Raw genomic sequence first — 27,396 nt, 5'->3', positions numbered from 1 at the left:
GATTGCTCATGCCAAAGCCAAAGAAAACCCTCTCTTTCTCTCAGAGCAGGCTGTCATAGCCCTTTTTAATTACCAGCAAGGAAGCAATGCATGACTGTTGCCCTAACCAGGTGGATTAGCATCCACTAACATCTATTGAAGCTTTATTAATCAGGCTAGCCAACTTCCATCAATGGGATAAAGGCATCTGTGAGAGAGCCATCATCGATCATCTAGAAAGATTAATACCGAGAGTTAATTGGGTTGGGTGACCCGGGTCCCCTTTCATACCTAACAATGACGTACGGATAAGAATCCAAGAGGGTATCTACGTATTGAAATACATGTATGTATTGTGGAGATGGACAGGGCAGCTCGTTGGACGGTTTACATTGGTTTGGTGACTCGGAGTCTAGTAAGGATTATCATGATGAGATCTTATCAACTTGGCTTTTGGGGGGTTCTATCATTTCTCCATCTACTTTTGTTATTAGCATCTTCCTCGTATTCTCTCGACTCCTGTATATCTATCTCTGCCTATAATGGCATACCTAGCTTTCACTCATGGCTGATGGGCCTAGCTAGTTAGGGCATTATCCTTGTTGTATGGATGAAGTCCTTAGTTTCTTTAGTATTTATATGTGGGCAAAAAAGTTTATCGTATTAATGTTCTTTCTCTAATTAATTATGGGGCGATTGACAATCAACTTGAGGCTTAGGTATTTCTCCAAAAAAAAAAAAAAAGAACTTAGGTAATATGCGTAATCATCGATTAGTATTTGGTTATTTTACGATTTTACCTATAATATGCTATCAAAACTACTTTTTAGAAATGTGAACACACTACATACATTTTTTTAATTATGATTGGAATTATATATATGTTGCGTAATCATATTAATCTATATATTTCATAATGATGTAATATAATAATGTGCAATTTTAATTCCATCAAGTGATTTTCTACAAAAGTAACTTTTAGCATGACAGAACATAATGAATTCATAGTGCTTAAATTATAAAGTTGACTTTACCCAATGACGAAGTAAAGAAATCACGTAGAAACAAAGAGTTTAGAAATATATATTTCAATAGTGGAATAATGTCGCACTTAAAATTATTTTCACTTTCCACTATCCTAATTCCTAAGTGACTTTAAATACATGTTACATTGGATGATGCAACGGATAAAATAATATAGTATGAGCAATATCCACAATATTAGAATAAAGCCATCATAGTTTATAAAGGAGAAGAAAGGAGTGCTCATTGTAGAACCCAAAAGAGTTTATAAGTAAACCAACCCAAGTCCTCTATTGATTCCATGTCACGTCGGGAAAAGGCTGGTTTGGATAATTCTTACATGGAATGGAAATTACTTGAACTCATTTTTGGACATAATCATTGAAGACTATGTATCATAAATCCATTTACTTTTGAGCTTTGTTCCATGCCCATTGATATCACTCCATGTGCCTAATTAGTTTCCCCACTTTTCAATCAGAAACCAAACCCCATACAAATACTATTTATCATCAATTAACATGGATGATAAAGAAGTCTGAGATTTCCTTTTCTAAGGCACGCGTGTACACTCTTTTGCCTCCCACTCCGATATTGCTTTTCCAAGCTTAGTGGTGACTGGTGGTGACTTTGTACATGGTTGCATTTTCAGATTTCGCATGAATCTGATGGACTTGGATAAGGGAGACATAACATGTCACGCGATGTAGTACTTGACTACTCATGAGGTATGACCAAAACCAATTTCCTCGCAAAGAATTTAATTAGGTCGACTATTGTGTGGCTCGCCAGTGCGTCGATCACCAATTCACCGTCGACCCATGTAGTTTCTATCTTCATGTGTTTTGGAACATTTGATGAATCATGCAAATTTCTAATTTGATCTTAAATTTACTATTTCACGGAACATGAGGACTTAAAAAGTACGAACGTTATAATATTTATTGACGTCTAATGGTAACTAAATCATAAAGAAAATAACTTGAATGAGCGCTTGTTTTGGTTACCATCCATGAATTAATGTTTTATCTTTATAGACGTCTAATAGTAACTGAATCATAAAGAAAATGACTTGACTGAGCGCTTGTTTTGGTTACCATCCATGGATGTTTGATGGTATTTGGGGTTATCTATATAAGCATATTGTCATCAAAATATAACCATCTTTAGAATCCAGCTTACTTAAATATAGAAGATAATTGACATGAGAAGCATATGTAATTAAGAAGTACTTCTTACTTCGCGCGCACTTATAATATAATAGTTGTCTAATGAACTATAAGATTATGAGTGAAAATATTTGACATTAGAATTTGGAATATTTGGAGTCCGTTCTTTATATACTGATTAATATTTTCTCACATATAGACTCAATGTCTATTCTTTGTACCGACCTACAAAACTTGTGTGAGAAAGTTTTTGACATGTATTATTGAACAAAACAGATCCTATACATGAAAATTGTTGTTGTACGTTCTTGTGGGTTAATTCGCTGCCGCCACATAAGAACTTGCATGATTGAGTGAGGATCTTTCATTTCGTCCTTCTATCAATACATAATGAGATTTGTCTAATCCATCGATAAGTCAATGTGATTTAACCTATAAATTAAGAAGATGAATATGTGTGATGTATAACGTTGGCAATATCGACTCATAAGATCTCATATATGGGTCTAATTCTTCATCAATGTGATTTGCAAGTGCGCGCATGCATTGTTAGTATATGTACGTCCACACATTCTTAGATGGCCTAGGAATCAGAATAATATTGTGGGGTTTCCATTTTGTCCCTGGCTTACTGTTCTTATTACTGTGTTATCTCTTAGCTGACGATTCATTTTATCCACAACATTTGCCTCTCAATGTTCGACCTATTAACTTATCAAAAAAAAAAAAAAATGTTCGACCTATTAAGTATTTAGTGATTTGGTATCGTAATACTCGCTTTTTGAGTAAGCTAGTTTTGGATTACTATGTGATATACAACGAATAGCTGTTTAAGTGTACAAAAATGATTAAATATTTAAAGAACTTGGCCAAATTGACTGACCAAAAAAAAAAAAAAAAACTTTACTATGTGCAGTTATCAAATTATCAACTACAAACAACTTGTATTCTAAAACTATATAATTATTTTTTCTAAAATCTGAGTATGCATCTTTTTCTCATGAGTAGTCTAAAACAACATGTGTACTGCAAAATTTTGTTTAAATTTGTACTCATTTAAAAAGAAAGTTTTATGGTGCATTAACTTATTAATACGTTACCTGGAGATTAACTCTCTACAATCATAGACTAACTCATTAAAGCTTTAAACTAGCTCGAAATCAAGCTAAACTAGTCTACTAATGCATGAAGTTCAAAATACTTTTAAATTAGACTTGTCTACTTGCTATATCGATATATCAATATATCGGAAATAAACTTCATTTACAAAAAGTGGACAAGAATAAGGTTATGAACTCATTCAAAGAGGAACGGGTGGGTGAACTTCCAAGTTTGGATGATATCCATTGCATTTGTCTTTGATATGGGCCTCTTGGCCTCATCCGAGCAGAGCTACGTCATGGCCCAAATATGTTGGATTCTGTCATCGAAGGGGTCATGCAAACAAAATAGAGAAAAATAAAATCAATCATTTGTGTCCTAAGTTTGAAGATTGATGGCTTCTTTATTTCCTCAAGAACCTATTCTTCTTCTCGTTTCGAAATGTATCCGATATGGGAAAGCGTTTATTTTTCAGGCCACTCTTTGCAAAATTTTAATCATCATCTGTATATTTTACTACTATCATACAAATACATATATAGTTCAAATAATCGAATGTTAATAAATAATTCTCAATTTAGTTGACAGTTTGCAAACTGATTATGGAATCTAGTCTTGAAAACAAATTACTGCAGTGTTTTTATTTTTTTTATTTTATTTTTTTTAAATAAAGGGTTGATACGGCTGCCTTCAAGTCTTGATTAATAAAACTGCCGAATATAAGAGAGACATTGAGCCTAAACCCCTAATAAGCACATAAAGAACATCTTGAAATGATACCGGGAGTCTCTACCAAGTTCAACTAGGCACCAAGTAGTAAAGAGTGCTATAGAGATTACTCTATTTGATTTGACATTGCAGTAACATAACCGAAAGATAACTAGATATGTAATGCGATTACAACGTAGCATGATTACCAAACTCATAGTTTTCATACTATGTTGCCGCAGAAGATAAATCCGACAACGCTTAGCTTCACTCTGCCGCTAGGCAGTAGCGATTATTTGACAAAGCAAAAGACTTGCCTCCTACATAAAGCATACAAGGCTCTTTGAGTGCAAACACAGATATAGAGCTTATTAGCCCTATACAACAAGTGTAGAGACTTATTACTCGCAAACAACTTTAAAAACAAAAAAAAAAAAAAAAAAAAGAGAGAAGAAAAAGACTGCTAGGGCAGGGCCCAAGAATTGAGCCCATACCTAAGCCCAAACTAAAGGAGCAAACAAGCCCGGATCTTGCAAATCCACCGAAGATAGCTGAATTAGCCGAGAAAGATGGTCACACACGATCTCTTTGGAGTCTTCCCTGTTCGGCCTGTTAAGGTGTAAGATATAGCAATTTTTTTTAAAATTTGCAGGCACATGCCTGCACGTCAACTACCAAAAAAGCCTGCACGTCAACTACCAAAAAAGCACGAAGGACCACCCAATCAGCTTTATTTTTATACATTGCCCAATGACTCACGATTTCCTCACCAATTTGGTTGCCACTATCCTAAAGCCGGCTTAGAAAATTAGTCTTCATGATTCTTCTGCTTTTGAGTCTTTGAAAATTAGTACTAAAATATTTAGAACTTGAAAGATGTTTATAGCATTTATGTCATTCTAAACCAGCGGACGTTTCAGACCAAACAAAAGAAGAAGAACAAGAAGAAGAAGAAGGTGTTGGTCTGTTGGACCCTAGAAATAATGAAGACAGTGTGGCGTGCCGAACGATGTCTTTGAAGACGGAATGGGTCGAGAGGAATTGTCCAAAATGTCTGGCACTTTTGTTCTTGGTTTACATACTAGATTTCTTTCCTTTACTTTTAAAACTTTAAGACTGATACAACAAAAACGTGTTACTAGTAATAATTCAACTGTAGCCTACATTATTCGTCACAAATATTCAAATTTTATTTAGTTAACTAGATTGATTTTTTTTAAAAAATGCATACTTTATTGTGATTTGAGAGAATATTTTGCCGTACCGATATATGAGCTAAACAATTTTATAATAAGCTCTTACATTGAACACGGACTTCAATCCAACTGTCAGACCAACAAGCTTGTCCAACAAATCATTCTACATAAATTAATATTACACAATGACTTCATCTTCAAATTTCTTAAATTTGAATTTTAAATAAGAACGATGACATGTACTTTCCTTTTTTTTTTTCTTTTTGAAAAAGGGACTGGTGCGGCTGCCTTCAAGCTATGATTAATGAAATTACAGAATATAAAGGGAGGGGGACATAGAGTCTGAACCCCATATTACAATAAGCATACGGAGAATATCCTGAAATAATATCAGGAGTCTCCCTTAAAACTATGAATTTTAACAAGCACCAATTAGCAAAGAGTGCACGAATGGTTACTCTATTTACTTTGAAATAGCGGTGACATACCGAAAAAATAACTATATAATGAAGAAACATCTTTACAAATAGCACAGCTTTCCAACTATGTTGCTGCACGAAAATAAATCCGGCAATATTCAAATTCATTCTGCCACTAGGGGGTTGCATCCATTTGATCAAGCAAATAGCCCGCCGCCCCGCTAGACCAGACAAGGCACACAGTATAAGAAAAGATATTAAGGCAGAATGATTGATTGTATTCATTCGTATGAAATATATACAGAATATCTCCTTGGTTCTCCAACAAGTCAAGAGACCAAAAAGGAATGACAACTATACAGTTACAATTGAATACAAATTATTCTAACATATCAATCCTAATTATATGTCAAGATAGACTATCAATCTAATTGAATGTCAAGATATACTTTCCAACACTCCCCCTCAAGTTGGAGAGTGAATGTCAAGAACTCCCAACTTGCACATCAGTGATTTAAACTTCTCTTTCCCCAAAGCCTTGGTGAACACATCCGCCAATTGTTGTGAAGAAATCACATGTCGAGTGACAACTTCACCTTGTAAAATTTTATCCCAAATGAAATGGCAATCCATTTCAATATGTCGTGTTCTTTCATGAAATACAGGATTCGCAGCAATATGCAAGGCTACTTGATTATCACAATGTAAAATAGCAGGACTTGAAATAGGCATATGTAAATAAGCTAATAAGTATCGCAACCAAGTAAGCTCACAACATGTACCTGCCATAGCTCTATATTCAGCTTCTGCGCTTGATAATGATACAGTCTTTTGTCTCTTGGTACGCCATGAGATAAGAGAATCTCCCAAGAACACACAATAGCCAGTAGTAGATCGACGAGTGATAGGATAACCCGCCTAATTAGAATCACAAAATGCTCTTAAGTTCAGATTATTATTAGAACGTAAAAGCAAGCCTTGGCCGGGAGAAGACTTCAAATATCTGACAACTCGAATTGCAGCAGCCATGTGAGGTTGACGTGGCTCATGCATGAATCTACTAAGAATATGAACAGAGTATGTGATGTAAGGTCTGGTAATTGTAAGATATATATGTTGACCAACTAAACGCCTATATGCAGCAGGATCTTTGAGTGGCTATCCTTTATTTGAAAGCTTCGTTTCCTCCATAGGGAACTCAATTGGCTTAGCACCCAAGTAGCCACTATCTTTGATAATCTCCAAGGCATATTTACGTTGAGATATGTAAATCCCTTTCTTGGAACAAGCTATTTCAATGCCTAGTAAAAATTTAAGATCACCTAGGTCCTTGATACGAAAACGAGTATGAATGAACTGCTTCAGGGCATTAATAGACTTCATATTGTTCCCTATGATAAGAATTTCGTCCATATAGATCAACAAAATATTGAGGGATGTACCATTCTTGTGGACAAATAAAGAATAATCGGCTTTGGACTGAGAAAAACCAGCAGCAAGAATGGCCTCTGTGAACTTAGAAAACCATTTACGAGAGGCCTGTTTCAATCCGTATAACGACTTGTGGAGGCGACACACAAGGTTCTCCCCCTGTTGCTGAAGACCAGGAGGAGGAGACATAAATTTCTTCCAACAAATCACCATTTAGGAAAGCATAATTAACATCTAATTGGTGTGAAGACCAATTCTGACTAGTAGCAACAACAAGAAGACAGTGGACAATTATCATTTTTGTAGTAGGAGAAAAAGTATCATGATAATGGATACCTGCAGCCTGAGTAAAGCCCCGAGCAACAAGGCGAGCTGATGTGCTCATATTTTCCTAATTTGTTATGCCTCTTAATCTTCATATTTATGTTTAGTTCTCCTTGTTTATGGTTCATTTACTTAGTTTAGTGTGTTTATAGGTATGAAGAGCAAGGAAGAGAAAAAGAAGGAAAAAGAGAGGAAAGGATTGAAGGTGCTTTGCAATCCTAAAAACTGAAGCAGCCTCTGCAAAATGGCTAACTTTGAGGATTAAACTGTACTGATCCAGACACAACCAGAAAACGAGCCTTATATGCACGGAAAGCCCTGAATGTCTAGTTTCTGGAGAATTTTACGGTATTCATGATTTCGATATTTCTAGAGGGAGATATGGCAGTTTAAATACAAGCAGTTCAGTCAATATGCGAATCTGTGATGTGTTTCCAAGGGCTCGAGTTTTCAAGGCCTGAATGACTTAGCAAAATTCTGGGAAGATTGATCTAGCATTATGGACCGTTTGAGTGCCCAAAATATGTTTCCTTGGAATTTTAGAGTGCCACATCACCTTTCTTTTGTGATAACTAATTAAGGAGTTTCATAGGCCTAAAGCAAGGAGGAAAAGTTGCATCTTATAAAAGAAGAATGTGTCAAGATGGAGAACGACCATTCATATCAGATTTTCATCAAAAAAAGCTGCTGCCATCACGTGTTCACCTTCCATCTCTGTTTAACAAGTTCTTTTATGTTTTTAAGATTTTCTATTATGTTTTCTTTGAACATGAGTAGCTAAACTCCTTTTCTACTGCTAGGATGAGACCCTAGCATGATTGTTTACATGTTTTGATATCCAATTGATGGATTATTAGTTTCTTTTTAGATGAATTCTTAATCTCTACTTGAATTGTTGCTTATGTTAAATTCTATTGATTCACGACCTTTAGGGCTTTGCATCTAGTTATCAGAAGATGAATTTGAGGCATAACTGCAATATAATTCATATTAGCTTCATGTGATTAAGAATTGTAAATTACATTATTACTTGAGAAAGAATATTGATTTGCTTGATTTCCTTGTTTTCTAAAACATAATGAGTCCTGCATATTAGACATTTACCCGAGAGGGAGAGAATCATGTACTTAAGGAAAACTATGGTCTAGAGTACCTGAGAAGGACTTAGATACTGGAATTATCATCTGGAGAAACGAAAGAATCCATTGGTCGGTTCAAAACGTAGATAAGATTGCTTGTGGTTGATTCCGACACCCTAGGCTCATCATCATCATATTCTTACCTTTAATCATTATAAACTCTTCTCAATTTCAATTTATTTAGATTTACTTTTTAAGTTTCTGTTTTCGAATAATTTTCCCATTATCATAAACTCTAACAAAACCGTGAAAATCATAAGTCCTAGTTTGAGTCATTGTTTGTTTTAATAGATTTGTGTTTCTTGTTTTGTGTGTTTGTTAGTTTAGTTAACTTAGGTTTTCATATTGTGAGTTGAACTAATATCCTCGTGGGAACGACAACCCCTCTTCTTCCATACACTATATTACATCCACCCTGTATACTTGCAGGAATTCCATCACGAGCCCTATAGCGCTCGACAGAACCATCAGCCTTACGCTTAATCCGATAGACCCATTTACAACTGATGGGGCGTTTGCCAGGGGGTAAAGGAACAAGACTCCATGTCTGATTGTCAATAAGGGCTTGAAACTCAGAATTAGCTTCTTGCCATTCGGGATCGGCTGCAGCAATATCATAAGATGTCGGTTCCTCATCCCGACTCACATTAGCAACATAATTGAGACGTGAAGGCGAATAACGATGATATGATAAATAGTGACAAAGGGGATATCTCGTACCTGGTGTAGGACTAGGCGAGGCTGATGAAGGTTGGTATGGAGGCAGAATCACCTGCGAGCAAACATAGTTCTTGTGGCGGACGTTGGCTTCTCTAGTACGTTGGGAACGACGGAGAGGAATGGGATCGATGGGAACGAGCTGCTGGTCAACGGGAATGACCTGCTGCATGCTGCCTGCTGGTCGATCGCGACGATGGGTGGATATGGCGGAGGATTGTGAGAGCGGTCTAGAGAAGGGATCAGAGAAGAAAGGATGAGGTCAGATGGAGAAGGTGGTGGAGGCGCTGTGTGTGAGGAATTGAGTTCAGATGGAAGAGAGGACGGAGTCGCTCTTGGGGATTAGATAATTTCATATGTGTTAGTCGAAGGAGGAGGAGGTGTTTCTGGACTTGGGCGTTACTGAATATCGGGTAAGAGAGGAAGAAGAATGGGTTGGGCCGTAGTAGTGGGTTTTGGGGTTGAAGTTGGGTGTGGTGAGTAATAAAAGGTGTCCTCTAAAAATACAACATCCCGATTAGTGAATATTTTCTTGGTTTCAATATTGTATAGTTTGTATGCCTTTTGACCCATGAGATAACCAAGAAAAATACATTTGATAGCATGATGGGCAAATTTTGAAGATGGGTTGACAGAAGTTGCATAGGCGACACAAGCAAAAACCCGCATACGAGAATAATCAGGAGGCTTATTAAGAATTTCAAAGGGTGATTTCTTATTGAGTAACAAAGTTGGAAGACGGTTAATTGTGTAAACGGCAGTGAGAACATATTCTCCCAAAAACTCAATAGGTAGATGGGATTGAAAACGAAGAGCTCGAGCTGTTGCAAGAATATGTCGATGTTTTCGTTCGACAACACCATTTTGTTGAGGTGTTGTTGGGGTGGATTTATACAGAGACTGCTAGGATTGCTTGATTAGGTTGCATCTCCTCTGTTTACCCCTTCTGAGTTCAGGTACTGGGTCCAAAGCTTCAAGAAGATTTGTAGCGTCTTTCCTTATTCCCCTCAGTAAGGTTGGCCTGTTGCGGTGACATGCTTCTAGTGATGGTGAGGTGGAAACTTCATATAGCTTTGATGGATGAACTAGAAATATATAAAATGGCTTGCAAAAAGGCATGTAGCGTGGGAGCTGGAAGCACATGAGTTGCAGAAGATGAGAGCTTTACTGCGGTGAGAGGTTTACTACGTATCATCTACTGCAGTGAATGAAGGAACAAATTTTTAGGGATGGCTTATGGGTTTAAAGGTCGTGTAAGGCTTTGATGAATTGGTTTTGGGTTGGAGGCTAAGAATGCTTGAATTGTTGCTTGAGGTTTGCTTGTGGGGTGTATTGCTTGGAGCTTGCATGATCTACTTGGAGATTGTCTCCTCCCTCCCTTACAGCAACCAAAAGCCTTAATTTATAGGCTAGAAGAGGTAAGGTTAAGATCCAGGTTCATCGGATGAAACTAATGGACTTTAAAAGAGAACTATGATGTTAAAGTCAAATATGGAGAACAAGGCAATAACTAAATGACTAAGGGGGAGCTATCTGTTGTACTATTTTGCGTGAAATATGGAATTGGAGTAGCAAACTTCTAGGGAATAGGTGTTGTAGTTATAGTCTAAGTTGAATTAATAAAGAAGTCAAAAAAGGTGATATATCTCATTGGGAAGAGTTGCATGTTACTTCTGGAATAACTTGTAGTAAGCTAGAACTAAGAATAAATAAAAGAAGAAATTTGATTGAGGCTTTGAATTTGACGTTGAGGAGGATGAGTTACTGCGGGGTAAAAGAAGTATTGATGTTCATGTTGTTGGAAAGACTATTGGTAGATAATTGTGTTTAAGCTTATGGGTTTGGATTCTCTCATCTTTGCATGTCTATGTAATGATTTAGATTGTCGGGCCTGGATTTTGGTCCCAAGTCCAAAACCGCCGACAATCGAAAATTAAGAATGGGCCTCATGTACTTCTGTTACCTTCCACACCACACCCAATCTTGTAAGCCCCAAGAGCATGATTGTGGCTTGGGTCCACGTGTGTGGCATGACACTTAATAAGGCAGAATCGAGAATGAATTGCAAGATCAAGAGTTCTTTCTAGCATAATGGGCTTTAAGCTATTAAAGCCCATAGTTTGTAGTTTTGCTCATTTATATTTGTATTTGAGCCTCAAACAACTATTGGGCATGAATATTGATTTTTTGGATATCAACAGGTGTGTAAACATAAGAGTGTTGAAAAATGAAGCCTTGTTCAAGAAAAAAATTTTGTAGGGAAAGAAATTCAGGGCCATTATCGGATCAAAATTGTTGGACTTTGGTGTTGAATTGAGTACCAACATATAAGAAGTGGCGCAATATTGTTTGCGTTTCACTTTTGTGACGCATTAAAAATACCCATGTAAAGCGGGAAAAATCATCTACAATAGTTTAAAAATAATAAGCACCAGATAAAGAAGGGGTTTTAAAACGACCCCAAATGTCACAATGAATAAGGGAAAAACATTTAGAAGTTGAAATGGAACTAGGAGGGAAAGGTTGACGAGTTTGTCTCGCTAATGGACAAACATTACATTTATTACTGGAATCAAAAGAAAAATGCAACAAATTATTGGCCAAAAACTTTAAACGAGCAGCAGATGGGTGACCTAAGCAGCGATGCCAGAGGTTGGAGGAAACAATCAAATTGCAAGCGAAGTGGAAAGAAGGAGGAGTAGAAGCCAACGCCACAAGGTAATAGAGGTCACCAAGTCACTTACCCACACCAATCATCATCCTCGTAGCCAAGTCCTGTAAAATACACCAAGTGGGAAAAAATGTCACGAAACGATGTAAGTCATTGGTTGTTTTTCCAGCATACATAAGATCAACTCTAAAACATGGCACACATAAAACATTGTTTAATTGAAAAGAATTATTAAGGTGAATTAAGCCAGTCATAGTGATGCCGGGTTTGTCTCCACTAGGTAAAGAAATTGGTGCCAAAGAAGGATGATTGTCAATATTCATCAATGATTTAGGAGAAGAAGTAATATGGTGGGTTGCTTCGCTATCAATTATCCAACTGTTGGGATAAACCGACAACAAACCTGATGCATATTCAGAAGCTGAAGCAGAGGTTGCATTGGCTTGTGGAACCGCAGGCTTAGGAGCCAAGGCACTGAGTATTTGAGTGTATTGGTCCTCGGTCAAATTTGGTAGAGAGGACTGGAGTTCCTGAAAAGTGGGTTAGAGTCCACAATATTTGCAGAAGGATTACTACCAGATGCTGAATTTTGGTTGCCTTGACGTTGATCTCGGGTTTTGTTCTTGGGATGACCAGGAGGGTACCCAATTTTCTTGTAGCATGTTGCTTCCCTGTGGTATAAATCACCATAATAGGTACACTGAAAAGGCTCCTTATTGCGAGGTTTGTTGGATTGGTTCCTGTTGAAATTGCCACGCACAGCCATAGCCGCTGTGTTTGACGGGATGGAGATGGAAGATCCCAATTCCCGTTGTTTTTCTTCTTGAGCAACAGATGCATAGGCCTGACGAATAGATGGTAAGGGGTTCATCAATAAATTCTGACCACGTGTACCTGAATAAGACTCATTTAGTCCCATGAGAAATTGCATCAATTTAGTGCGGTCATTTTGAGCTCCACAAGTGCAGGTCACAGAGGAGTTGAAGGATGCTAGCTCGTCCCGTAGCCCCTTCAGTTTGGTGTAATACACAGTAACAGACATTGAACCCTGTTCAATTTTGTAAATATTTCGCTGAATCTAAAAAATGCGAGGAGCATTCCCTAAAGAGAACCATTCACGAAGATCTTCCCAAATAGCACGAGGAGTATTGCATGAAAGGATGGAATCGGCTAGCTCTGGTTCAATGGAGTTGAGAATCCAAGAGAGTACAATGTCATTACAACGCTGCCAAAGAGCATGCTCATCGGGCTTCGATGCTTCATCATGTTCCTTGATCCTGCCAGTAATGAAACCTGTCTTATTCTTGGCACTCAGAGAAATTCTCATGGCACGACACTAAGAGTGATAGTTATCACCATTCAGCCTTTTTGAAACAAGAAGCAGACCAGGAAGGTCTGAGTGATGAAGAAACAAGGGATTGCTGGAATCATCAGCATGAGAGCTGCCTGAAAATATGATTGAGTCTTCAGTCATGGAATTGGTGAAAACATGAAAATAAAGGAATTTGGTTGCAACGCAAAAGAAGAGAAGAATTAGGACTTAAACCTGCTCTGATACCATATAATAAAATATATTGAGGCAGAATGATTGATTGTATTCATTCGTATGAAATATATACAAAATATCTACTTGGTTCTCCAACAAGTCAGGAGACCCAAAAGGAATGACGACTATACAATTACAATTGAATACAAATTGATACAGATTATTCTAACAGATCAATCCTAATTATATGCCAAGATAGACTATCAATCTAATTGAATGTCAAGATATACTTTCCAACACACAAAATGTGCATATCGGGACAAAGCTCACGTCGCCATACTAAAAAATGGTCGGGAATTATTGCAGACATACAGCCGGTACTAAACATAAGAAGGACTTTGCCTCGTTTCAAAAAAAAAAAAACAAGAACTTTCCCTTTTTTCTCATTTGTTCAATTGGTCTGTCACGATTCTACGGTGTAAAACGACAAAGCCATATTAAATGGGGTCGATAGCATAATCCTGAAAAAGTAAATGAGGCCCATATTCTTTCTATTTCCATCCCCGTTGCCGAACCCCACATGCCCTAATCGCGAATCTCGTTACAAACTTCACGCGGCTATCTTATTTAAAAAAAAAAAAAAACTCGCTTCCTTCACGCGCTTTAACCAACTACCGCACTCCATGTAAATGGTCGTTGAAGCGTTTCGATTTCCGATCGAAGTAAGGGAGCTGAAGTCAACGCTCATTCTCTGAAAGTCTCCGTTCTTAGCTTTAACCATTTTACCATAGGAAGTAACGAAGAAGAAGAGAGGATTGGAGGACCTAGTGTGGTTTTCAAAGGTCAATTCCGGTCGTTTTCTGCCCGTAAATTTGACAAGACTCAAAGGCCGTCTTCCACTTTCGTACAGCGGAATATTAAATCACATCACAGACGGAATCCTGGAATTTGATTCAAAGGTAGTACATGTTTTTGTGGCCTTTGATTTTTTCTTGTGGCGTACTTATTACTGCCTTTGTGTGTGTGTGGAATGAAATATAAATAGTGTTGATAGAAGAGAGCCGGAGAGTTTAGGTTTGGGTGAAGAAGAAGGAGATGGAGAACTATTTGAACGAGAACTTTGATTTGAAGGCGAAGAACTCATCGGATGAGGCGCTCCAGAGATGGAGGAAGCTCTGCTGGGTTGTCAAGAATAAGAAACGGAGGTTTCGATTCACTGCTAATCTCGAGAAGCGTTCCGAGGCCCAGACTCTTCGACGCTCTAATCAGGTTTCTATTTTCGCCTTTAGTTTCATCTTGTGGATTCCTTACAGTTTCTAAATATTCAGTTGCTTTTGGATCCGTAGCATAGTCACTATGCTGGAATAGATCGATCGATCTATCTCGTTCTTTAGGTTTCCTTCTCTGTTCGGCCGTAGATTTACATGTTTTGGTTGTTGATAATTTTAATGGAAAGTTGTGGCTGATCTTGAGCATGTATTTTGATGTGAAGGAGTGATACTTCGACTAAGCCAGGGTACATATATTACATGATCACCTTGCTGGTGTTATATGAAATTCAAGATGATGAGCTCTAGCTGGATGCTATTCACAGTTATTTTGGCAATATTATTACTTTCCAACTCAGTTTCAGCAAATTGGACTGCAGTAATTGAGTTTACGCTGCATGTTTATGAACATAAGTTCGATTTTGTCTTGAACTGGAGCTTCTTTATCATGAAATAAACATGGACAGATGCGCTTTTTCACTCGAGCATTATCTTGGATGAATAGAAATGGCAATCCTACCATATTTTATGTATTGATAATGCTACTTACTGCCACGAAAAAAATATTAATTTTGTTACTCTCATATAATAAACTGATTTGTTTTTATCACCATTCCTTTTTCTTCGGTTGAAATAATAGGAGAAGTTTAGACTTGCAATCTTGGTTTCGCAAGCTGCACTTCAGTTCATCCAAGGTAAGAATCTTCATCAACTTGGTTTAAAGTTGGTTATGTTTATAAAACAAAAAACAGCACAGTTCTGTTTTATTCATCTTTTTATATGTTTTTCAAATTTGATCCAACCTTCTCTGTGTGCAGGACTAAAATTTTTCAGTGATTACACTGTACCTGAGGAAGTCAAAGCTGCAGGTTTTCAAATTTGTGCTGATGAGTTGGCATCCATTGTTGAAGGTCGTGATGTGAAGAAGCTCAAAATGCATGATGGTGTTATGGGTCTAGTAGGCAAGCTTGGAACATCAATTGTCGATGGCATTTCAACCTCTGAGCAATTGATCAATGCAAGAAAGGAAACTTATGGAGTTAATAAGTTCACTGAGAGCCCATCTCGTGGATTTTTACTATTTGTATGGGAAGCCCTTCAAGACACCACCCTCATGATACTTGGAGTTTGTGCCTTTGTCTCTCTGCTTGTTGGGATAATGACAGAAGGATGGCCAAGGGGTGCCCATGATGGACTTGGAATTGTTGCGAGCATTTTGCTTGTTGTATTTGTGACTGCTACTAGCGATTATAAGCAGTCTCTGCAGTTCAAGGACTTGGACAAGGAGAAGAAAAAGATTACAGTTCATGTTACTAGAAATGGATTCAGACAGAAGTTGTCAATATATGATTTACTTCCTGGTGACATTGTTCATCTCAATATTGGAGATCTGGTCCCAGCTGATGGACTTTTCGTTTCTGGCTTTTCTATGCTGATAAATGAATCCAGCTTAACTGGAGAGAGTGAACCGGTTAATATTAATGATGTAAATCCTTTTCTCCTCTCTGGAACTAAAGTTCAAGATGGATCCTGCAAGATGCTTGTGACTACTGTTGGAATGAGAACCCAGTGGGGTAAATTGATGGCTACTCTTACTGAAGGTGGAGATGATGAAACCCCCTTGCAGGTGAAACTAAACGGTGTGGCAACTATCATTGGTAAAATAGGCCTGTTTTTTGCAGTAGTGACATTTGCTGTATTAGTTCAAGGATTGTTCAGCCGCAAGCTTCAAGAAGGATTAGTATGGTCCGGAGATGATGCATTGGTAATTTTGGAATTTTTCGCTATAGCTGTTACAATTGTAGTTGTTGCCGTTCCTGAAGGTTTGCCTTTGGCTGTAACATTAAGCCTTGCTTTTGCCATGAAGAAGATGATGAACGATAAGGCACTTGTCCGACATTTGGCTGCTTGTGAGACAATGGGATCTGCCACAACTATCTGTAGTGACAAGACTGGAACACTAACAACTAACCGAATGACGGTTGTAAAAACTTGCATTTGTTTGAAAATCAAAGACGTGGCTAGCTCGGCGAAATCATCTGACCTCTGCTCTGAAATACCTGATGCTACTTTGAAAGTTCTACTTCAGTGCATATTTAACAATACTGGAGGAGACATTGTTAAAAACAAAGATGACAGGATTGAGATACTGGGAACACCCACTGACGCTGCTGTTTTGGGATTTGGGATGTCACTAGGTGGAGATTTCAAGGCAGAACGACAAACATCAAAACTTGTGAAAGTTGAGCCCTTCAATTCTGTGAAGAAGCGGATGGCTGTTGTTCTACAGCTTCCTGAAGGTGGCTTCCGAGTGCATTGTAAAGGTGCTTCTGAGATAATTTTAGCTGCATGTGACAAATGGATGGGTCCAAATGGGGAGGTAATTCCGCTTGATATAGCTTCCATCAATCGTTTGAATGGTATCATAGAACAGTTTGCTAGTGAAGCCCTTAGAACTCTATGCCTGGCATACATGGACATTGGAAGTGAGTTCTCTGCTGAGAGTCCTATTCCTGTCGATGGATATACATGTATAGGAATTGTGGGTATTAAGGATCCAGTTCGTCCCGGTGTCAAGGAGTCTGTTGAGATTTGTAGGTCTGCTGGTATTACTGTCCGAATGGTTACTGGTGATAACATAAACACTGCAAAAGCAATTGCAAGAGAATGTGGAATTTTGACTGATGGAGGTTTAGCAATTGAAGGCCCAGAATTTCGTGAAAAGAGTGAGGAGGAATTACAAAAAATTATTCCAAAACTTCAGGTACATTCTCTCATCTTTCTTACTAGCCAATATGTCTTTATGTGAAGGTATTTACACTTTTCATATAAATAACAAGATGAATGAAGAGTATATATTTCTTTACTTGTGGCTCAAACTGAGTCTTTAGAAAGACATCTATCAATCATTGAAGTTGGTTTACTTCTTGGTTGGTGAGAAGTGATTCTTTTGCCGACCACAGTTTGATATCATTGTATGAGCAGGTAATGGCTCGATCTTCGCCAATGGATAAGCATACCCTTGTAAAACACTTGAGAACCACTTTTGGAGAAGTTGTTGCAGTGACAGGTGATGGTACAAATGATGCTCCAGCACTTCATGAAGCTGATATAGGACTTGCAATGGGAATTGCTGGAACTGAGGTATATACCAATATGCTGTGCCTTGTTGTGTCAGGGAAAAGACCCTCCTTTGTTTCTCTCTCTAGTAACAAAAAGCTGCACATTTTTTACGACCACTTAAAAGAGACAACCAGCTTATTTATTTCTTCAATACTTCTTTTGAAAACATTCAATCACTTAAATTTCTTTGCCCACAGAAGTATTTTTTTGTGTTACAAGTTCCAACATTCTGTTCAGATAGGATTTCATTGGAAACTATAGTTTTGACAAAATTAGAGCGAACTAAATTTTCATATCAGAAGAATGCAGAATCACTGCAAAATGATGGTGCTAAATGTAAATAATATTGTATTTGATACGAATGATACAAAGAAGTGTATCCTTCCCCCACAGCAGTGATTTTATTATTATTATTATTATTATTATTATTATTATTATTATTATTATTATATATATATATATATATATATTTTTTTTTATAGCAGTGGAGTCCCAGGTTCACTATTTTTAGATATATGTGATTGAGCATGTTCTAAATGTATCAGGTGGCTAAAGAGAGTGCTGATGTAATAATTCTGGATGATAACTTCTCTACAATTGTGACCGTGGCTAAATGGGGGCGTTCAGTTTACTTGAACATACAGAAATTTGTTCAGTTCCAGCTAACAGTTAATGTGGTTGCTCTTGTAGTCAACTTCTCTTCAGCATGTTTAACTGGTAAGCAGATTGCAGCATGTTCATTTCTTGGATGCTTTTTATTCTTTATCATGCCAATCCTTTGATGTCTTGACTTTTGTTTTGGATTTATAATGCTCCTAGGAAGCGCTCCCCTTACTGCTGTTCAGCTTCTCTGGGTTAACATGATCATGGACACTCTAGGAGCCCTTGCATTAGCCACTGAGCCCCCTAATGATGATTTGATGAAGAGAACACCAGTTGGCAGGACAGGAAACTTCATTACTAATGTGATGTGGAGAAATATCTTGGGGCAGTCGCTGTATCAGTTTGTGGTAATATGGTATCTGCTGACTAGAGGAAAAGAAGCTTTTCAGCTTGTTGGCCCAGATTCAGATTTGATCTTAAACACCCTGATTTTCAACTCATTTGTCTTCTGTCAGGTAATTATTCATAATTTTATATCACAAAATTTGACTCAATAATACAGTTAATACTGTATTTCTTGATTGATTGGAGTATTGGTAACAGTAGAATTCAAATTCAGGAAATGACTACTCATCTCAAGCTTTAGGGCATGCATGCATGTGATAGTTTATTATTGCTCCTGTCATTTTCCAAATACGTAGTCTGACTAGTTGTGTTACGGTAATCACGCTATTGACACCACATCCATTAGAGATAATGGTGAATATGTTGCAAATATGGAGAAAAGAAAACAGAGTTAATGATATTTAGTTCCTACTCTGTTCCTATACAGTAACTTTTGCATGGGATAACTGTTGTCTTCTTTCAGGCTTTCAATGAGATCAGTTCTAGAGAAATGGAGAAGATCAATGTCTTCAAAGGCATACTGCAGAATTATGTGTTTGTGACTGTTCTCTCCTGCACTATAATCTTCCAAGTTATAATCATCGAGTTCCTGGGTACATTTGCAAGCACATCTCCTCTCACTTGGCAGCAGTGGTTTGTCAGTGTTACACTCGGGTTCCTGGGCATGCCTATTTCAGCAGCTTTGAAATTTATTCCTATGTGATGAAACTGGATCAATCAAAACTGAATAGGTACTTTGATACTGATCTGTGGACGAAGGTTACCCCATTACATGGTTCAGATTTTGTGGCATCATTTCAAAGATCAGTCTTGTCGTGTAAAAAATCTGGAAGCTATATCCTCACTTCTAAAAGGATGGTGCCAATTTTTGTAAACATTAATCTGCAGTACATTTCATAGCTATCCTAACTTCTAACTGGCGGAACTTCTACAAGGATATTTCTGTAGACACACTTTCAATATTTTGTTTGATCTTTCATTCTTTCGTGAAGTGAAGCTCTTGCAAGTGCTTGTAATTTAAACAATTTTTGCTTGAATTTCTGGTTGTAAAGATGTACCGCCTTGTCGTAATACATCACCAAAATGTTGGGCCAGACCGGTAGTATTTTTTTTTTTTTTTTTGAGATGATGACCTCAAGGCCTTTCAAAGTGAGTCGCACGTAGTTAAGTAGGATATGCATGAATGGAATACTGAAGTATTCAATTCTTGAGCACCTAGTCAATCATGATTAACGTGCGATGGCACCTAGTCAATCATGGTTGACACATTTTATTGTGAATGGAATACTGAAGTATTCAATTCTTGAGCACACTGATTAAATAAATAAAACTTAGCCAAAATGCCTTCAAAATTTTGAGAAATTGAAAAATTAAGATATTGGAATAAACTAATAGATAAGAAATGAGATATATAAAAATGAGATACAGAAATTTTATTCACATATCTCTAATCACTCAATACGCATCCTAATTTTTTGATACTTATCTTTTCTCATAAACTGTCACTTTTGCTCTTATCCAATGACATTCCATTTCATCGTCTTCTTACCTGAGTCTCCAACCTAGTTCATCGCCATCATCATCTCCCACCACATTATGTATCTTCATCGTATAATCATCTATTCAATGATTAAAAGCAATAAAAGTCAGCCAAAGAATCAGGAAAGATGATAATCTGAATTCATATATAGGAGATATTTTGGCCTCCTATCACCAACATACGATTTTTGTTAGGCCATGGAAAGAATGCAAATTCAGGCTTCATAGCCAAAAGCAATCGACCTCCTATCAACTGCGTTTTATCATTTATCATTGATGGTTATCATTTGGTGTTTCATTTGATTGGTTTTAATGTTATCTAACACATGATTTGCACTTTTATTTTAATAATATAGAAGCTGTTCAAGTAAATCCAGAATATGTGTCTGGCCCAAACTCTAGGTTACTTGACTTAGTTGTAATATGGTTTTGAATTAGAGATACTCTTGGAGATATTCATAGATATTCGATTAATTGTTCGATTATCTTTCCTTAGGCCTCATCATATTGCCCTTGGGCCCAAAGCCCGCCCGGCCCGGCCCTTTCATTAGGGCGGGCCGACCCGACCCTTTCTCAAATAGGGTAGGGTATGGGTCATACAAATGAAACCCGGCCCTACCTTACGACCCGGCCCGATTGAGCTCGTAAGGGCTAGGCCCGGCCCGACCCTAACCTAGCCCTAAAATTTATATTTTATTTTTGTTATTTTCTATACATATGTATAGAACTATAGAACTTGTATTGAATTATTTGAATATGTAATATTAGAAAATGGGTCATTTAGATTGAGTTTGAGTCTGTCCGTTTGAGGCCTAAAGGTAAGAAGTCCAACTCAAGTCTCCAAGAGGGCAAAACCAAGACGATATCGATGTCTTCAGATAAAAGAGACGACCACATCCGCCTCTCTCTCAAAACCCTCTTCCTTCAGACAGCAAACCTATACTCCTCTGCCGCCGGTGGTGACGCGAATTGCTTGTTCAGGCCTAGAGAGACAAGTGCAGTGGGGACGCTCTGCATCGCCGGGAGGAGGTTGCCGGTCATCATCGTGTCATTGAAGGTTCCCGGTCATCGCTCTGCATCCACCGTCGAATCACACTATTTCCGACGTACAAGGTGAGGACTTCATTCTCGATTTTTGTTTGTTCTGGGTATGAATCTCTCTCCCTTTCTCTCTCTCGAAATCTCACACTTCTTCGGTTCTTCCAGATCAAGAATCCTTAGATCGAAAACAGAGAGACCGGAAATCTCCTCAGAGCTGTAAAACTGGTTGTTCTGATAATCTGATTGATGGGTCTGAGGATTCGGTTCCTGGAACTGCGGATAATGGGCTCGAGTCCGCTCTCAATCGATTAATAGGTAATGAACATGAATTTCAATTTTAGTTTTTTACCAATTTTGGTTTTAATGATGCTAATTCGTTGTTTTGTTGGCTGCAGAGTTAGTGGCTTGTGTTTGGCCCTTGGGTTGAGAGAGAGACGGAAGAAGAAGACTCCTAGATTGGTTAATATGTTTGTTGTGCATGTCTGGTTATATTTAATCAAGGAAAAATTTCAGTTTACTACTCTGTGGTTTGCACTCAACATCATGTTAGTCCCTCCCCTTTCAATTTGATCAGCAACACCCCTGTGCTTTCAATTTCGATCAGCCGTGTCCAAATTTTACTGTGCCGTCCAATTTAAACGTTTACTTTGACGGAGGGGCCCACTTAAAGGGCTAAATTTGTCATTTCACACAATTTTCCTTTAAAAAAAAAAAAAAACTAATTGAAGGACCCCATTCAACCCTCTCCACCCATCTCTTCTCCCTTAACCCTCAGACCAACACTTCCCAACCCATCTCCGAATCGATCCGTCTCCGAAAGGCCCGATTCGAAAGCAACAATAGCAGCAACTCGAAAGACCAGGTGGTGGAGCTGATTCAGCAGATGGACCGGCACAGCTCCTCATCTGTGGATTCGCTGGCGAAGATTGGGCGGTTCGCCAAGGAGTCAGAAGAGAATAAGAACTTTCTCGCCAAGTGCGATGGGTTTGTGGCGCTGCTCGTCAAGGCTCTCGGCGGTGGCAAGGCCAGCGACGGAGGTCACGGGAGCAACAACATTCGCATTCTCAAGCAAATCGTCAGGATCATTCATTTTCTGATCGGAGAAATCCAAGAGAATGATGAATTGATGAGATTGATGTTGAAAAAGAGCGACGCCGGCGCCAGAGATTGCTTGGCTTCTCTGCTGCTTGTTCTCCAACAAGGAAGCCCAGAGTCTCGAATCGCCTCGGCTAGGGTTATGGAGTCCAACTCTGCGCCGTCAAGTCTCTGTCCAAATTTTTGTCGGACTCGAACTCCACGACGTCGACGATCGAGAAAGTTCTGAAGCTGCTCGAAACGGTGTCGTCGATGAAGGAAGGGCGGGCAAAGATTTGCGAGGTGGAGGAGGAGGAAGGAGGTGACTGCTGTGTCTCGAGGATCGGCACGAAATGGGCCAGGCAAATCCATGATGGCGTCGATGGGGCGGACTAGATTGGAAAGGGAGAGGGACTTGGCGTCGAAGAGGGTTTGGAGGTCAGAGATGGGTTGGGATTGGGTATTGGTGTTTGTTTGAGGGTTGAGGGAGAAGAGATGGGTGGAGATGGGGGAATGGGGACCTTCAATTAGGATTTTTATTTATTTTATTTATTTTTTAATATTTTTTTTTAGGAAAATTGTGTGAAATGACAAATTTAGCCCTTTAAGTGGGCCCCTCCGTCAAAGTAAACGTTTAAATTGGACGGCACAGTAAAATTTGGACACTACTGATCGAAATTGAAAGCACAGGGGTGTTGCTGATCAAATTGAAAGGGGAGGGACTGACATGATGTTAAGTGCAAACTACAGGGTAGTAAACTGAAATTTTTCCTTTAATCAACATGTTTTTGCAACATTGTAATTCAGACTATTATAATTGAGATGTTGGAATAGTCATCTTCTGTTTTTGAGAGAATTATTAATCATCCAATCTTAGAGCAGATGAAATGTAGTGGTTGGTAAATTGTGCAATTGCAGCAATGCATCAAATTCAATCATTCTGGTTTAATTTCTTTTTTTTAAGTGTTATTCACCTTGAGAGTAAGTAAACAGAGAAAGGCCCGACCCGGCCCTTTCGACCCTTGCAGGATGGGCCTTAAGGGCGGGTAAGGGCTTACATATTGAAGCCCCGGCCAGGCCCTAATTTTCGTTGACTTGGTCAAAGCCCAGCCCGGCGCGACCTTAAGCCCTAAAATTTTGGGTAGGGTCGGCCCTAGCTCGGCTCATGATGACCCCTATCTTTCCTTATACAACTCTGATTCTATGCTTTGTAATCCTCTATATAAAGAGGCCCATATTATCAATGAAAACATGACTTAATTCTATCTCAATTTCAGTTTTCCTTAAACACGTTATCAGCACGAAGCCCTAAATTCTTAGCCTTCAAACTCTAGCCACAACCGCCCCATATATTGAAGCACTTAATCCCAGGATTCCAGAATCGGCTGTGGAACCACAGGAACCGGCCGGAACCGGCCAGAACCAGCCACCGGAAGTATCGAACCAGCCCTCTAAGAAGAAGAAAAAAGGGATCACCCAGTTCAGAAGCTTCCAGACTGCCTTTCATCATCAAACTTGGCCATCATTGCCAACCTGACCCCAGGATCCAGGAACAGGGATTACCTCCCCAGAAACTGGCCACAATGTGACGCGACCGGCAGCAACTCCGTCAACAAGAAAAGAAGGAAAAAAAAAACCAGAAAAATAAAAGAAAGCAGCCCAAGAGAGAAGGAGAGGCCTGCAGCCCAGAAGCCCATAGAGCCCCCGACCCACTGACGCACCTGGCCCACTACCACGTCAGATCGTGCCACGTCAACTCCTGTGCCACATCATCTCGTGCCACGTCAGCTCCGGTGACTTTTCCGGCCAGATTTCTGGTGACTTTTCAAGCCACTTTTTCGGCGGCTTTTTCGGTCCAAATTTTCCGGTAGCCTATTTCGAGGTAATTTTTACTACAAGTTCCCGTTTTTGAGTTTTATTCAATTTCTCTTCTTTTTCTCGGGGACTTGCAATCTCCTTTCTTATACCCCCCTTTCTTCTTCATAGGGGAGACCAAAAAGCCGAACTGTGGGGGTTCGTGCTTACTCCAACCTTAGAGTTTGTTGAGAAGTTATGATCGACCACAAACACATCATTGTTTCGATCTTATCCAATTCTTCTTGGAAGCGACTACGCTAAAAAATCCCTAATTTCTTGGAAGCGACTACGCTCAGAAATTCTATTGTTTTCGTGGTAGCCTTTTTTCGCTCTGAAACTAACCATATTTTCTTGTTCTCTTTCAAGATGAGTAACCTGAACAAACTAAACTTCGCTCCATTGGGAACAACTGGCTTTGGATATCACAGGTGGGTTCGTGATGTCTGCCAGCATCTCAAGACAGAAGGAATTCTAGATACTATTCTCGAGCTTAGCCAAGACGTGCTAACTGTTGAGCAAGCTTAAAATTTGGAAGCAAATAGAGCAATCTTGGAGGCAAATAAGGCTAAAGCCATCATCCTAATGACTCGTCATATGGATGATTCGCTCCAGTATGAGTATATGAATGAAGAAGACCCCAGAAGGTTGTGGGTCTCACTTGATGAAAGATTAGGCAACGTCCGTGACTCCTTGCTTCCTAACCTAGAAGTGAGATAGCATAGCCTCCGCTTCTGTGATTTCAAGACAGTTCTTGAATTCAACTCGGAAGCACTTCGCATGATGGAATTCTGTGGAAAAGATATCACAGATGCGATGTTGATTGAGATGACTCTCTCTACCTGCCCCGTCTCTGCTTTGATGTTTGCAAAGGACTATCGAATCGATGTTACTGCAGGATGGATTACAAGGTTTCATGAGCTCTGAATATCGCTGAAAAGTATGACAACATCCTTATGAAGAACTATAATTTGAGACATGTGGGAACATAGCATATTCCAGAGTCCAATTATAGTCGCACCCCTAGGGAGGGTGCCAAGAGCGAAACCTTAAATCTAGGGACAATTTTGGACGTTCTGGTCCATATTCTGGCTCTAATGAGGAAGGTAACCGCCAAAATAGGCGGACACAGAACCAAAGAGGTCAATGTGGAAAGAGAAAGAAAGGCAACACCTCTGGCCATGTTGGTGGTGCCACCAACACTAAGATCCATCCTAATAACGCTTTCAAAGCGCCTCAACTGGAGTCTGAGCACAGAGATGTATGTTCTCGATGTGGATTATCCGTTCATTGGGTACACGTTTTGTAGAGCTCGTGAAGAAATTGTCACCGCCTACAAAGCATATTGTGAAGTAAGAGAAACTCACTATGTGGAACAAGAAGATCAAGAAGATGATCTAGAGTGAAGGGTTGAAGACTTCAAATCTGGCTGGGATCAATAGATCACCAATTCTGTTTAAGTCTTTATTTTTCAAGAGATGTAATAGGCAATTGCCATATATTTTTGTAGTAGATGCCAATGGTTTAGTCTTTCTTCAAAGTAGACTCACCCAAAGTAAGTGTGATGTTTAGGAAAGTTTTGAGATTAGTGGTACTTAAGCGAGCCTTGCTCCATTGACATCTCTATACTTACCTGGTCACATTTATTTTGAAGTTACCGAAAGAAGTTAGACGACTACCATTGTTTTGCATTAGCTAGCATTTAGATTAGATTTTCTTTGGTCAAAGAGACAATGATGTAACTTTTTTGGCTTATGAATAAAAGTTCAAGTTCTTTTCATTATGACTCCATTTTGATTATGAGCATATTACTTTGTGACTACGATGGATGGGCCATCAGTATTAGTTCAAGGACATGGAATAGCCCAAGTTCCCCTTGCCAAATGGGACCTTGATTACTATCACGAAAACTCTCTACGCTCCTTGGGCAAATTGTACCCTATGAATAGCCAACAGATTCCATGAGAAAACTCATGTAGAGAACGTAAATGAGTTCCTTTATAATACCTCTAATGATTGCGAACAAAGGCGCATCTTGGAGAAGTTTATGTGTCTCTCTAGTGGACTCTATGTCACTATTCGAGCTATTAAATCCAATAAAGTTATGAGAAAAGATCTCTTGGATTTAGACACATATTGGCTTTGTCACAACATGATAGGTCATCCTGGTCATGATATGATGATCCGTCTACTAAAGACTTCACACGGACATCTATTCTCTCGAGCGAAACGAAGCATGAATCAAAAGTTGATTCCTAGACTAAGTGTGACCGCCACTGCTGCCTCTGGTGCCTTCCGCCTCCGCCCTAAGGCTGGCACGGTCCCTATCCATGACGACATGGATGGCGTCCACATGGTGATGGCGCCCTAGGTGATGCTGCAATCACCAACTTTGCTTCAAATAGCGTTTCAGACACTCAGGCCCAACCAAAATCTTCATTGGTTGCTTCTAAAGCCTCTTGCTCGTTTGAAAAAACTCGTTCTTTAGGGAAATTAGGACTGAGACCATCCTATGCAAAAGATATGAATATTCTCATTCTGTTCTTACATAGAATCCGTAGGGATTCTGTAGACTGGTTCAACCAACTTGCGGACGTTTAAATATCTCATGATGTTGGTTGACATGCAAACACTCTGGTCACGTGTTGTGCCATTGTCCACTTGTAATGCTGCTTATGCTACACTCCTAGCACATATCATATGACAACGGGCTCACTCCCCAGATCATCCTATTCAGCTAATTGGACTTGACAATGCTAGAGAGTTTACATCAAAGACTTTCGATGGTTATTGCATTGGGACTGATGTTTGACATCATATTCCAATGAACACACCCAAATGGTTTCAAGGAAATAACTACGATAATAGCCTGGACATTGGTAATGCACATCAATCTTCTTATATCCACTTGGAGTGATGCAATATCGCATGCAACTATGCTAATTCTTTTATGACCCACCGCCACTCAATCTATCTCTGCATTACAGCTAGTGAATGAGTACAAGTATTTCGTACTTATGCAAATTTTAGTGAGCCATTTATGTGCCAATTGCGCTACCACAGCGCACTATGATAAGTCCTTACAGACGAATGGGCAACTAAGTTGGATTTGAGACTCCATCAATC

The 27,396-nt window shown here is 38.9% G+C and overlaps 1 protein-coding gene across 2 annotated transcripts; it reads left to right on the top strand.

Annotated features, from left to right (window-relative positions):
* The first annotated feature begins 13,981 nt into the window (after positions 1–13,981).
* Positions 13,982–19,799, top strand: LOC112168994 (calcium-transporting ATPase 1). Of its 2 annotated transcripts, XM_024305933.2 has the most exons (8): positions 13,985–14,322; positions 14,409–14,632; positions 15,272–15,326; positions 15,450–17,395; positions 17,617–17,775; positions 18,300–18,471; positions 18,574–18,872; positions 19,226–19,799. In XM_024305933.2, exons 2-8 carry the CDS (start codon positions 14,459–14,461, stop codon positions 19,463–19,465), a joined length of 3,045 nt encoding a protein of 1,014 aa, XP_024161701.1. In that variant the 5' UTR covers positions 13,985–14,322; positions 14,409–14,458; the 3' UTR covers positions 19,466–19,799. The 2 variants fall into 2 exon arrangements, with proteins under 2 accessions (XP_024161699.1, XP_024161701.1); XM_024305931.2 differs by having other exon boundaries at positions 13,982–14,322; positions 15,272–17,395.
* The last annotated feature ends 7,597 nt before the right edge of the window (positions 19,800–27,396 follow it).

Source organism: Rosa chinensis, chromosome 6, assembly GCF_002994745.2.
Source record: "Rosa chinensis cultivar Old Blush chromosome 6, RchiOBHm-V2, whole genome shotgun sequence".
In the NCBI taxonomy this organism is placed as follows: domain Eukaryota; kingdom Viridiplantae; phylum Streptophyta; class Magnoliopsida; order Rosales; family Rosaceae; genus Rosa; species Rosa chinensis.
This window is presented reverse-complemented; position numbering and strand designations above follow the sequence as displayed.

Excerpts from the sequence above, each read along its gene's own strand:
- LOC112168994 (XM_024305931.2), top strand. The coding sequence starts at position 14,459 with ATGGAGAACTATTTGAACGAGAACTTTGATTTGAAGGCGAAGAACTCA. Across the intron at positions 17,776-18,299 it reads TGGGAATTGCTGGAACTGAG|GTGGCTAAAGAGAGTGCTGA; the intron begins GTATATACCAAT and ends TAAATGTATCAG. Across the intron at positions 18,472-18,573 it reads CTCTTCAGCATGTTTAACTG|GAAGCGCTCCCCTTACTGCT; the intron begins GTAAGCAGATTG and ends TAATGCTCCTAG.